At 43.7% G+C, this 14,444-nt stretch overlaps 1 protein-coding gene across 1 annotated transcript in view; it reads left to right on the top strand.

Moving 5' to 3' along the window:
• Positions 1 to 14,444, top strand: part of ADAMTSL1 (ADAMTS like 1) — a 677,686-nt gene that overhangs the window by 201,976 nt on the left and 461,266 nt on the right. Inside the window, exons 5-6 of the mRNA XM_078677817.1 lie at positions 3,693 to 3,819; positions 13,300 to 13,374. Of these exons, the coding sequence (XP_078533943.1) occupies positions 3,693 to 3,819; positions 13,300 to 13,374 (202 nt within the window). The remainder of the gene's footprint in view (positions 1 to 3,692; positions 3,820 to 13,299; positions 13,375 to 14,444) is intronic.

The following is a 14,444-nucleotide window of genomic DNA, read 5'->3' as shown; positions in this document are numbered from 1 at the left end:
CCCCTCAGGTCAAAAAAAGATATGGCATGGTCCAAGCCATCCATGTTTCCCAGACATTGTCCGCCTGCCTGAACTGGGGGAACGCCCCGCCCTCATGAATGGCAGAGGAATAACAGAACTTGTGGTGACTGCATGAATGAAGCAGCTCTTGCTTCCCTCAAACCTCTCACACAAGTGGAAAATAGATCAGGTGTGCCAATAGGCCTCTCATGCAGTGTCTTGCAAAATATGATGTTTCTTTTCTTTACTGTCAGCATCCCCAAATCTCTTTCGCTCCATGTTTGCTTCATGTCAATTTGGAAACCATTTATTTGGCACGCGCAACGGGATTCCCGCTTAAAAATGTAACCTGGAACTCTCTTTCTTTTTGGGAGGGCCTTGGGGCATAGGAGTGAACAATACCATCTGAGCCAACCCGGATTAGTTGTGTGTTCTGGTTTGTGTTTTTCGATCTCTAAAACAAAGCCTGGAGGACAAGGCGGGGAAGCCAGCTTAGCTGTACAGGGTGTGTACATCCAGGGGTGACTGCCTGCTCTTTATGGGAAGATGGCCGGCGGGAATGAATTCATTTATTTTATGATATTTTATACATGGTAGTAAATCCTGCAGTACCATCCCCGCCGCCTCATTAAAAAGAACTAAAAACGATACATTGAAATGTTCTTGTGAACGCCAGTAAAATGATGATTTACAAGCCATTAGGCTGGATGACTGCTCTCATCTGGGTTAAGCGGCTGTGGTAAAATCTTAAACGGGTATAAAGTAGCCACCTTCGGGGTGTGGGATGGAGATTTGTTAGCTAGTTTGAGGGAAATGTGGGTACCACTCTTAACTGGTTGTTAGCAGCATGCTGAGCCCTATAGCAATCAATCAATCAGGGTTGGTAAAGTGCAACCACTCACCTGTGAGGGTCTCAAGGCGCTGGGGGGGTTAGGGGGTGGGGGCTCTGTTGAGCGCTGGGGTCATCAGAAGAGCCAGGTCTTGAGGTCCTTCCTGAACTGGGGCAATGTGGTAAGCAAGGGGCGGGTATGTTGAATTGTTACGGCAGCGGAAGACACAAAACGCTGTTGATTGCTGCCTGGCAACTTCTCGTAGTTCTCTCTCTTGTTATCACCCCACTTACAACCGACTTACTACAGGGCGGTTGTTTAGGAAGGGCATATGAGGAAATTGAAGAAATATCTGCTTAATTTGTGCGGGTGTTTTCCGGTGCTTGGCACCAGCACTCGATTGTCAACACCAGCACTTAAGACAGCCTGCCACATAGTGGCGCTGTCTGCCCACATTAGAAATGAGCTAAACAATAGTTGTTTATTAGCTAAATACAGATTAAAATGACTAATACCTGCTGCCTAATCCAATCTTATAGCTTTTGGGGCACGCCATAGTCTGAATTGTCACACTTGTAGGAGAGTGATGGTCAGTAGTTGTGTTGGTATGACACTGGCAGGGCATAGGTGGTGTGCAATCAGCAGTGGGTTCTTATCAAGGGCCTGGCAGTTATGTTTTTGTGCACATTAAGCACCGGGGCACACTGATGAGGGGAGAGAAGACGAGGTGAATCGACAGAGTCTCCGAGGGTTCTGAGATGTGTAAGCACCACTGGAGGGTAGAGGTGGGCGAGCCACTTAAGGCTCGAGCCAGACTCGAGCCGGTGGCCTGGATCAGCTTGAGGTGCTCTTGTTCCACGAGCCCAAAAGGAGCCGAGCTTCAACGTGGCTTCTGCCTGCCTGCTTTGGTGCGGATGGATTGACAGATTTTGGAATAAGAAATGAAGGCGGGGACAGAAGATGGGAAGGGAACAGAAGAAGGCTGCGTGCTAAGAAAGGCTGAGACAGACGTAAGTCGGTGTGAGCAAGAGGGAACCCTGAGAGAGCAACAAGAAAGGCTGGAAGGGAGAAAGGGAAACGTTGGAGAAAGGTAAAGCTGCCTGGGTAAGAGAGAAGTATAAGAGGGAAGGAATAAAAGAAGTCTTGATAAGAGTAAAGCCGTGTGGGAAAGAATTAGCCTGCGGAAACGGGAAGCCATGGTGTCAAAAAAGCAAGCTCGGCTGGCAGGAAGGAAACACAGAAAGGACTTTATGGAAGGAAGGATGGCTTTGAGGGAAGACAATGTGCACGTGAGCTAAAGAAGGAAGGCTGTGGGGGAAGGAGGGAAGGCTGAGGAGTGAGGGAGTTGCTTCTCCAGTTGTGATCACTAAAACCCTCCTCCGATGTCTAAAGAAGATGATCAGAGATGCTGCTTCCATAATCTTCCCCATGTGGTATACTGATGCTGTCCATTTTATTTCCCTTCAGCGAATGCTTGGAATGTAAGAGGGTGCAGTTCTATTTATTTTTCTGTGTAAGTGTCTATCGTGTTTTAAAACAGTTAATATTGGTCAGCAGGCAGGCGTTACTAGGCCTGATCACTAGCACGTTTTACCAAAAATAAATAGATTTGCAGTATAAACATGAGACATAGGCAGGGAAGGCTAGGAGGGAGGATGGGTAATAAAAGGAGAAAATGATGGTGCGAAAGGGAGGGTCAGTGTGAAGGAATGAAGGCTAGTGAATGACACATGGGAAGGCAAGAAAGAAATCACATGGAGACAATAGGGAGACTAACCTCTTAGAGTGTGGGCAGGAAGATGTCTACAGGGAAAGAAGGAATGACTGCCAAGAGTGACACCCTAATAATAGGAGGAATAATGTGAGGAAGATCTTGAAAAATGTGCAAATAAAATGAAATGAATATAGGGGTATTAATTTGTATTGCGCGAATCCGCTGCAGCTGGCCCTGCCCATATATCGCCTTAAACTGTAGGGATGGTCTAGGAGTCTTAGGTCTATCCTTTTTAAGGTATATTCAATAGTTAAATGCTCTCAACATGATGTCATGAACACATTAAAAAAACTCGTAACATGGTATAATGCATTTGTCATTAAGGTTATGTCTTTATTAGCTCTCCGAAGCATTCTCTTTACTGTGTGAGTGATATATGAAAGCAACAAATTGAACAAATAGAACACAGTCGCTGAGTGCGTGAATTGCGCTGCTTGTATTTTAGGTCTGGCGTGACAAAACAGATGCCTTCTTGACTTATTGTTACTAGTTCTTCAGAGTATAAAGTGGGCTGTGTTTCCACCCAGAGTAGTAATACTCTCTCATTTCTTACTATTTGCTGTTCGATGTATCATCATGCCTCCTGTGGGTGCTTCCATTACAATACACGAGGGACTGTATTATACCTCAAAAGTAGGCATCACAGTTTAGATCTTTTCTTGCCTAGATCAATCCTATACAGAAAAATAAATTTGTTGTGTGTTTTTTACTGTAGTAAGTGACATGATTTGCCTTTGACCCAACCTATCATCTTTCAAAGATATGGTAGAGTAGTGTGCTTCCATTTCCTTCCAATTGTTGACAGTTGGCCAACTGTAGGAGAAGCAGATCGCTATCCTGTTGTGTTTTGAGTGAATCAGACGGTGGTACACTCCAGAGCTGTGCACTGGTGCATGTAAAGGCTCTACTCTGGCATCCTCGCTTGACCTCTTTGAATTTACTTGCATACAGGCGTGTGTTGCCTTTCAGATTTCTGGCGTTGTAATGGGAGAATGATGCAAGGCTATTACTGTCTGCGATTAGTCACTGTGATTGAGCCTGTCATCAGTAAGAATTAAATCTACAATAAATCAATTTCCTCTCGACAGATTGTTGGCTGTGATCACCAGCTGGGAAGCACTGTGAAGGAAGACAACTGTGGTGTCTGCAACGGAGAAGGATCCACTTGCCGGCTCGTCCGAGGACAATATAAATCACAGCTCTCAACAAATAAACGTAAGGTGTCCACACTGTTGCCCAAATGTGTTTCCCATCCATCTACGGTTGCCTTGTAGCCATTGACGAGGCTTCCAAGGTCATCATTACCGTGTGATGCTCAAAGAGTGTCTTCATTGGTCCCTAGCTACCGTCAGTCTTGAGCTCCACCGCAGCCAGTAGCCAGAAGGAAATTAATTACATGAACTAATCACATTATTGGTTCAATAGTTACTGACAAAAAGCGTGGACTCCAGAACACGTCTTTGTGGGTAGATCACTCAGGAAACAATCAGTGCTGAAGAAGTTCACTTGTAAGGTGTAAGCTATCCTGTGATGTTGCACTTCCCGCCTTTAAGAAGTTGACTCAAAGAAATGGCGAGGTTTTTCTCAGCCCAAGCAAAATCATTTTTGTGACTGAAAATGAGCTGCCCCTCCATGTTTCTCTGGATCTCCATGTTTCTTTGCTACTCCATGTTTTTCTGCTGCACTCTCTCCAACCCACGACCTAGCTTCGGCACTTATCTCTGGAGACTGTGCATTTTCTTTTAGTTACTGGGCGCAATGGGCGGGTCTCTTTATCGCATGCAATATATATTATGCAAATAATATTGCATTCACTAAAATGACCCCCTACCATATTTTAGTGTAAGTATCTCTTCACTGCTCATAACTTCACTGCTGCTTACCTCCCAAAGTAAGAAGCGGCGGCGTTCAGAGTAGTAAACATGTACTTACCTTACAATATAGTGGCAGGTTCACCTAGAGGGTGCCATACTTTTTAGGTCGATATGAACGAACTCAATATAGTGTTTTACAATCCCCGGCATTACGAGTGAGTGTGTTTACCAGAGCAAATTAGGATTAGAAATTATATTTAAAAAAAACATGCATTAGCAATGGGATCAAGCAGGAACCATTTAGAAATGGTTAACTTGAAATTCTACCAGTAGGGTGTATGGGGTCTTTCAAGAAGAAAATGATTTCCTGTGGAATTGTGACATATACAGTCCACCTCAAGATACACTTTAAGAACATGGTAACATTGCACATCTGTATTTGTATTTTTTGGGAATGGAAACTTCAGTTATGTTTAAGACTTATGTATTGATGGAGAAAGACTGGTGATAGGATCATTCATTGTACAATGTACACATATTAACCTAAGACTTTTTAGCATTAACGAGGTTTCAGATATACAAGCTGTCCTTTGATGTGTAAACTTTGCCCTGACAGGAAGGAAGCCTCTGCCCTCCTCAGCTGCCACGCCCACCTCACCTAGGTGGGTCTGTGTCCCTTTCAACAGCCAGAAATCATTTCTTGAGCTTTTGCATAAATAAAAAGACATGTGCCAACAATGGAGCCTGGCCGTGCACTACCTCCTAAGCTTTAGTGAGAGATGTATGAGCCTCATCCCACGTGTGGGCTGCTGAAGCTGGGAGGAGGGCGGGCACTCTAAATAAAGCATGGTTGAGATGCCAGACCTCCAGGGCACACCTTCCAGCTGGTTTTTGACCTCCGGCCTGGTGTCAGATCTCGCAGTTTCCTTTAGATAAACAACAGGATTGTATTTTCCGTTGGGAAAATTATTTATGTTACAGAGAATTTGAAACTGAGAGTTTTTTTTCAATTTTCATTTTTTTTTTATCTGTGCTTTGTGTTTTAAGTTTCCCAGTCATTTGTTTGCATTTGTTCCTGGTGTTCAAAGTGGTTGCTTTTCTTTTGTTTGTAACATCATGGACCGCCCTCTCTATTGCTTCCTCTTATGAATCCCCGTATAGGACAGGAAATGCTCTTCTCAGTCAGTGAGTGGTGGCCCTGTCCCCCGCTTCCCCTCATGGGTCCTCTGCTTCTCCTCACGGGTCCCCCGCTTCACGGACGGACTGGGAACCCAAAGCAGCCCTGGCAATATTCTCGGACCCGCCCCTGAAGAAGAACCGCCTGGCCTCTGGAGGCGGAAAATGCTTGTGTCCTGCTTTTGTTACCGGGGGCTGATATTGCAGCACCATTGCAAAACCGTCTCTCATTAACAAAACCGGCTTCCACTACTACCAAACCGCCCCACCACCCTTTCAGACACTCAGGGAAAAGCCCGATGCCCGGTACGTCCAGTCCGACCCTGGCCCGCTTTCCCTCACGGTCACAATAACTTACATCATATGTCTTGAAAAAATGCTGGTCACAGGTTTACTAGCAATGCAAGGCTAGGGGAGAGGAGTTGGCCTAACGGTTAGGGCGGTTGACCTCGAATCTGGGGAACCGGTCCCGAGTCTCGGCAACGATGCTGAATATGTTGTGATTCTGGGCAAATCACTTAATCTCCACCTGCCTAACAAAAAATGAATGTGTCCTCATGTAACACAACTGGTACTATGCAAAACGCTCTGATACCCAATACCTTCGGGCCAAGTTTGTGCTATATAAAACTCCGTAAAATAAACATTTTTAAAAATTAAAAATTAAAAAAACAAAAGACCCAACACGCAATCAAGGAGGACTGTGTTTACAGATGACAAATATTTGACTGTGCAGGTTTTCACTTTCGGTAACCAATGACATTTCCTAATCCCTGCTGCGTTGTTACTTGCAATCTAAGTGAGTCCTGGGCGTAAAGAGTAAACCTTTTGAATACAGTTGCATTTCCAGTAGCAGCTTACTTACAAAGGTGTTTGTAAAGGTCGCTCTGCATCACTTTTGTTTTCATAACATAAAAGTCAATTACCATCAAAACTCCTACTTGAAGTACAACTGACATCCTTTCTAAAACACCTACAGGCACATGCATCAATGTTGGCTTTTGCGATTCCTTAATTGCGACTTTTAAGGAATCGCAAAAGCCTATGCATGTAGAAGTCGCTTAAAAAATAGCGATTTCTAAACATTCCTTAATTGTGACTCGCAAATTGCAAATCGCAATTAAGGAATACCTCCCCATTCATTCCTATGGGCCTAGAGGTCCATAGGAATGAATGGGAAGAGATTCTCAATTTGCGATTCTCAATTAGAGAATCGCAAATTGAGAATGCAAATTCAAGGGTGCCAGAGTGTCAAAAGGACACCCTGTTGCACCCCTGAAATTGATCTGTGCACATATGTTGCGCACACACATGCCCTAAGGGCATGTGTGTGCGCAACATGAAACTTTGAAAAATGCACAAAAGTGCATTTTTCAAAGTTTTTGCAAATTGCCATGAAGTTCAACTTCATGGTAATTTGCTCCCCCTATTTGCGAAATCGCAGACTTTTTTAACTTTATTGCATTGCATTTAAGGAATCGCAAAATGCGATTCCTTAAATGCAATCGCAATTTGAGAACTCGCAATTAATTGCGAATTCTCACATTGCGAGGGCCTTGACCCTTGATGCATCGCAAAAGCTAATTTTCCAATCGCAAACGGCCGATTTTTGCGATTCGCACCGTTTGCGATTGGAAAAGGCTTTGATGCATGTGCCTGATATTTTACAATACTCTGATGGGTCCGTTGTGGAAAAGATGTTCTACAGATGGGCATTAAATTATCTTTGCTGATCAGCAAACTGAAAATTATTATTCAATAGAACCTTTATTCAGCGAATACCATAAAAGTTCACATAAATACAATTCCCTGAAAGACTTAACATCAAAAGAACCCGATAAAAATCATTTAAAACAGCATAAACGACTATTTATAAACAAATCCTAAATTGCAGCAAAATCTGTAAACATTTATAATCGTGAAATTATTCTAAACAGGTTTACATATAATCAGCTTGTGCTCAGATTCCAATAGATGATAAAACACCACATAAAAAAGGAAGCCACTAAGTTGCAAGGTGGAGTTAGACTGATTTTGATTGGTCACGTTGCCAACAAAATTCCAATGCAATACAATATTCTAGGCCCTACACTGCCCTGTCTGGTTCTCCACAAAATGTCTACAAAATGTTAGTTTAATGAAGAAAAATAACGACTCTCCCATTGAGTTGTATAAGGTACCATCGTTGGTTTTACAAAATATTTCAGTAATAAGCTAAAAGAAGCACAAAGCAGGTATACGGGATGTATGTCATGACAACGCGGGCTTTACCCCGCGCTGCCATTACGACGCATCCGTTACAACGACTTGCGCTGTAGGCGCTGGATTGTGGAATAGTTTAATTTTCTATTCCAACTCCATCCCACGTAACAGTAGGGAAGGTGTTGGAATAGAAAATAAAACTATTCCTTTACCAAGAGCGCCCTCCAGCGCAAGTCGTTGTAACGATTTGCGTTGTGATGGCAGCGCGGAATAAAGCCTGCGTTGTCATGGCTGATTACCGGTATACGGGACGATGCTTTCTTGAAGTCCACTTTGCATCTGTCTTTTTTTGCTTGTATGAGACTCTTTCAAGGAAATCCTTCACAACAAAAAGTGGGCAATTTAGGTTGAGTAAAAAAATTAATTTTTGCAAAGCCATTGACTTTGTACCTGATATCTGGAGACATCAGAAATAAACTTTACTAAGTTTGGGGAACAAAATGGATATTATTTCTTGAAAGGCCCCTGCAAGTATGTGACAGAGGTCCTGTTTTAACTGAATTCCTCTGAGCAGGTGAGTGGTATCCATTCCAAGGAGCATGCGGTTGGTCTTTTACCTTGCCGTTGACTGATAATCCTAGCATTCTGATAATTTCTTCCATGATTTGAGTTGGAAGTGTTAATGTAAAGAATGGACATGGACATAAAATCCTCAGGGATACAATTCTCACATCTTTTGATGGAATCTTCCAACTGACCGTCTTGATTCAGATGTTTGAATACTTTTCTGTAGGGTGGTAATCTTTCTTTCTTCAATATCTTTTACCATAAACAGTTATTCTGGAGCGTTGCAACATTCACCAGATGTTTTGTAAACACTGGCGTAACAAAAAGTGAGGGGGCCTCCCTGCACGGTACTTAGGGGTGCCCCCTCTGGGCTCAATCAGGAGCTCTCCCGGCCAGAGTTCAGTGCCGAGGGGGCCCCTTGGAGCTAGGGGCCCCCCGCACTGCGTGGGCTGCTGGGGCCTGTGTTACGCCCCTGTGTGTGAAAGGTATCGAAGGGCAATCAGACTGCCTCAAGTTAATCAATGTGTGCCAGGACTGATGTACAAAATACCCTCTTGGGCTCACATCCCAAGTTGGACAGGTGAAAGGTTTGAAAAAACACACAAGCATCTCTTTTAATCTTTGGTGTTTCCTTTTGTTAGTAGATGCCGTCTTTTACATGTTCAACGATCACCTGGAATTTTCAGAGGTTAAGGCAGTAAAACCCTTTGGTTAAACCTTATGTATCATTTACTGGGACCCTTCAGGGGTGTGGGAGATAAATAAGTTAATGGAGTGCCCCCTTTGAGTTCTCGGTTGCCAAGCAAGGGATGTGGCATTAAACCAGAGCAGCTGACTTTTGAACTCGGGAACCAAGTTCATGGCCCATTGTTGGCTCAACATCTTGTGATTCTGGGCAAGTCACTTAATCTCCTCGTGCATATAATATAATAATCTGAGCTTGAGTGATGTAACTGGTGCTCATGTAAAGTCCACCAGTGCCCTTGAGCTGAGGTCCTGATATATAAACCTGTAAAAAAAAACTGCACGTTTCTTAAGGTGCTGCTCTTTTGCGCTCTACTAGACAAGACTGTCAGGAAAACAACTTCGACAGTCACCAAGAGAAGGTGGGTATGACTGACACACTCCAACTCCAAACCGAACTATGCAGGAAATGGCGCTGGACTTCTTGTTTGACTGTAACATTCCAGCGAGTCCACATAGTTCTAAGATGGCTTCCATCATCCCCTTTTGTATCGCTTTGTTCGCCCTAAGTGTGGCAGGGTATGCTCAGACGTGAGTCCCTTGTTCACTTGGCCACTGGATTCAAGATAGCCTGGCTGATGAGGATTATGAATCCGAAACCGGTCCCAGGATGCTTGTTTCCAGTCCAAGGAAGACATGGCTTGGCAGTTCGGGCTGGACTGTTCCCACAAGGCACAGGGTCAGACTGATTTGCATATAGCCATGTCTGAACTGGGGTGGCTGAGTGAACGAAAGAATGGTGATGGATTAAACCCAGATCAGTTGACTGGGGGTGAGTGTTTGATTTGTTCAAACGCTCCGTCCATCATCCCCTTTTGTATCGCTTTGTTCACCCTAAGTGTGGCAGGGTATGCTCAGACGTGAGTCCCTTGTTCACTTGGCCACTGGATTCAAGATAGCCTGGCTGATGAGGATTATAAATCCGAAACCGGTCCCAGGATGCTTGTTTCAGGTCCAGGGAAGACATGGCTTGGCAGTTCGGGCTGGACTGTTCCCACAAGGCACAGGGTCAGACTGATTTGCATATAGCCATGTCTGAACTGGGGTGGCTGAGTGAACGAAAGAATGGTGATGGATTAAACCCAGATCAGTTGACTGGGGGTGAGTGTTTGATTTGTTCAAACGCTCCGTCCATCATCCCCTTTTGTATCGCTTTGTTCGCCCTAAGTGTGGCAGGGTATGCTCAGACGTGAGTCCCTTGTTCACTTGGCCACTGGATTCAAGATAGCCTGGCTGATGAGGATTATGAATCCGAAACCGGTCCCAGGATGCTTGTTTCCGGTCCAGGGAAGACATGGCTTGGCAGTTCGGGCTGGACTGTTCCCACTAGGCACAGGGTCAGACTGATTTGCATATAGCCATGTCTGAACTGGGGTGGCTGAGTGAACGAAAGAATGGTGATGGATTAAACCCAGATCAGTTGACTGGGGGTGAGTGTTTGATTTGTTCAAACGCTCCGTCCATCATCCCCTTTTGTATTGCTTTGTTCGCCCTAAGTGTGGCAGGGTATGCTCAGACGTGAGTCCCTTGTTCACTTGGCCACTGGATTCAAGATAGCCTGGCTGATGAGGATTATGAATTCGAAACCGGTCCCAGGATGCTTGTTTCCGGTCCAGGGAAGACATGGCTTGGCAGTTCGGGCTGGACTGTTCCCACAAGGCACAGGGTCAGACTGATTTGCATATAGCCATGTCTGAACTGGGGTGGCTGAGTGAACGAAAGAATGGTGATGGATTAAACCCAGATCAGTTGACTGGGGGTGAGTGTTTGATTTGTTCAAACGCTCTGTCCATCATCCCCTTTTGTATCGCTTTGTTCGCCCTAAGTGTGGCAGGGTATGCTCAGACGTGAGTCCCTTGTTCACTTGGCCACTGGATTCAAGATAGCCTGGCTGATGAGGAATATGAATCCGAAACCGGTCCCAGGATGCTTGTTTCCGGTCCAGGGAAGACATGGCTTGGCAGTTCGGGCTGGACTGTTCTCACAAGGCACAGGGTCAGACTGATATGCATATAGCCATGTCTGAACTGGGGTGGCTGAGTGAACGAAAGAATGGTGATGGATTAAACCCAGATCAGTTGACTGGGGGTGAGTGTTTGATTTGTTCAAACACTCCGTCCATCATCCCCTTTTGTATCCCAGTGCACAGAAGGCCTTGGGTTTCCTGGTCTTCTCAACATTCTGATCTGGGAACACCTAATACAGGATTCAAAAGGAAAAGTGTTAGAAGCTGACTTACACAGTCTTTACTGATGGAAGGCTTCCTAATTTGAGCTGATTTTTAGTTGATTTGTAGGGACTTTAAAGGGCCATCCAGTGAAAAAGAAAAATATTACCTTTTTACTTAATCTTATGTCACCAACAATCACAAAGATAAACTTTTCCAGAATATCCCTTTAATTCAGGATGTCTCGTTGGTTTGCAACAGCTGGCGTGCCATCATTCACCAGATGACCCCTTCAAAGTTTCCATCTTCCTCCATGCTTAATATTTCCAGACTCCAATGGATGTGAATGCAAAAGTGATGTATAACCCTATTTCCAGACCAAATTACCCTCACCACAGATTTCGAATGAGGGCAGTTGAGCCTATGCGTATTTATCAGTATAATGTGGACATTGAGACCTATTTATTTTTTTCTTCAAAATCAATGTGTCATATTGTTTTTTTAGGATGTGCTATTCCATGAAATTGTAGAAGCTTGCAAGGATGTTGCACGGTGGTGGTTGGGTGTGGGCGGAAGTAGGAGTTGTGCTACGCTTCAATTGGGCATCTTGTGCAAGAGAATGGATTGGTCAATAGCGACAGAGATGCAGTTTACAAGAGTAGGGTATGACCCCAAAATGAAAAGAAAAACCTGGGAGCTATGATTCCAATATTTCCAGCTATGGCGAATACAGAGTGGCCAGGTTATGAAGACGTTTAAAGGACAAATCGTGGCTTTAGCTCTGGCGTATCCAGAAACTGTCTATTTCTTGCAATGTGAATGTTTCAATGTATATCATTTTGCGTGTGGAAAAAAACTCGTATACAAATACATTTAAAGAAATATAAAACATCCACTCACCGCTGCTCAATCAATATGATGAATATCCTGAAGAGTGTACGTAGAGCTTGCCGGACAGAGTACTCTGTCAATATGATTTTTATACGTAGAATGCCATTGACTATATATTTATGACAGAACATCTGCTACACTTTTTATGGTGTATCCTTCCCTCCAAACTGTAAATAAGACCCTACAACTAGTAAATTCATTATGAACAAAAATGTATAAAATAGTCAAAGATGCATTTCTAATTCCGTGTGTAAGAACTTGCTCGAGGAATTAAACAGTCTTGCATGACCTAGATAGCTGTAATTGGGTCCAAATAATCAGTGACCATTTCCAGTCCTGTATACAGAAGTAAGCTTTTCCGGACCTGTTTTTTTCAGCTTACAGCACTAAGCATGCTGGGACTTGTATGTCCATTCTTTTGAGAAAGTTTGCATACTTATAGCAGGAAAGGTGAAACTACAAGTCCCAGTAGGTTTCACGACGTTGGCCGAAAACACAGGACAAACTTAAAGCCAGTGTCATTAAATAGAACTAGCTGACAGCTATGGCAATTGGATAGCAGTTTGTGGGGCTTATTTAGAAGCCCCTTGCGCCGCCAGTGCTTCACTTTTAATATGATAAAAAGTGAGGTACCGCTTGTAAATAAGCTCCTATATCTTACTGCATGTGGACACAAACTGGACAAGGAGCTCCCTAGTTATCACATATGTACTCACAAGACAGTCAATACCAGCATTCACCATTTTACCTTTTTTTTATTTCTGGATACGTTTTCAGGGTCTTATTTAGAATTTGTCACACAAGATTCACAAACGTGGTGTCCTCTGTATTACAGGTGGGTTATAGCTTGTGCCGCTCGTAAAACGTTGACTTGGATATCTGCCACATATTGACTGAGTATCTCATCCACCAAACTCCAAATAAGGACCTAAGTGTGGTGTAGGGAATTTATTTATCTTTGGTTTACATCATCAGTACACAATGGGAGTGTTAATTAAAGAAGTGGCAACAATTTCAGAAACCCATGGCTCCAGATTGGCGAATATCAACCTCTGGAAAGTGCTCCACTCTCTGGAACTGACCTCTCCTTTTGTTTCCTTCTCTCTTGTCTCCTCTTACCCTTACTTGCTCCAGCGGATGACACAGTGGTGGCTATCCCGTATGGCAGCAGACATGTCCGCCTTGTGCTGAAGGGCCCAGACCACTTATGTGAGTATCTCATGTTTTCTCGCATGTTTTTGGATTAGTTCCCGCTGGTGCTTAATTTGCAAAAATAAATGAATTAATAAATATATAAATTAATAAGTACACAGGTGCAACGGTTTTTTGGGGGGATCTCTTGGCCGGTACTGGTAAGTGCTAAGTTTGCTGACCACCAAGACTGCCTAGTTTTGATTCCACTTTCTACTTTTATCTCCCATTACATTGCTCTTCCTGTCTCCTTATGTCACTCTTGCAGATTCTTTGTCATTACAGCTTTATCCCCTTGTCACTGTTTTCCTATCTTTCTCTTCATTCTCTTTTCTCCTTTGTCTGCTTTTCTCTCTCTTGCTCTGGGGCGAAGTCTGATGACGACAAATAAGTTCCGGTACCCAAAAATGAGTGCCGGCGCCCTCAACCTGAAAATCACCCGCACAAATTAAGCCCTGCTTCTCGCATCAGAATTAAAGCTTGCAAACGTTCTTGAAGCAACCTGTTTTTAACACTTAACAATTTACTGAAAAGTGATCAGGGTTATTAATGGAATACAGTGTTTCATTTATTAATTAAACCCTGATTACACTCTCATGGGATATTTTTTTCAAAACCTTCAAGTACTACCTCCTCCCACTTCCCATTCACAAAGGCAATTTCCGAGTTCAATGTGAGGGTTCTCCCTCTTCCCCACTGTGTGTTCAAGTGTGCTATTACTTCATTGGTGGCACTATCAGCATTATTAGTTCAAATCCAATGCGCAGTCTAGTTGAACTCTTTCGAATTCGATCAAGTGGTCCATTAGAGATTGCCATATTCGGTGAAAAAAATTGTATTGGTTGTCCAGATTGTGCAGTATTTTTTCCATGGCTATTACATTCCAGAGTTTCAGGTACCACTATTGAGTGTGAGTGCTTCCGTCTTTTTCCACTCTGACCCTAAAAGTTGTTTTGCGCTTGTTAGTAACTGTTTCACTAGTGTTCTCAGTCCTTTGGTCATGCCTCACATTTTAAGATTGCTAAGTCCCACATGATTAGCTCTGTGTCTTCAGCAACGGGTGACCCCTATATTCATTTGATGCAGGC

The sequence above is a fragment of the Lissotriton helveticus genome, chromosome 2_1 (assembly GCF_964261635.1).
Source record: "Lissotriton helveticus chromosome 2_1, aLisHel1.1, whole genome shotgun sequence".
NCBI classification, from domain to species: Eukaryota; Metazoa; Chordata; class Amphibia; order Caudata; family Salamandridae; genus Lissotriton; species Lissotriton helveticus.
The sequence above is the reverse complement of the archived record's forward strand: the minus strand, read 5'-3'. Positions and strand labels throughout refer to the sequence as shown.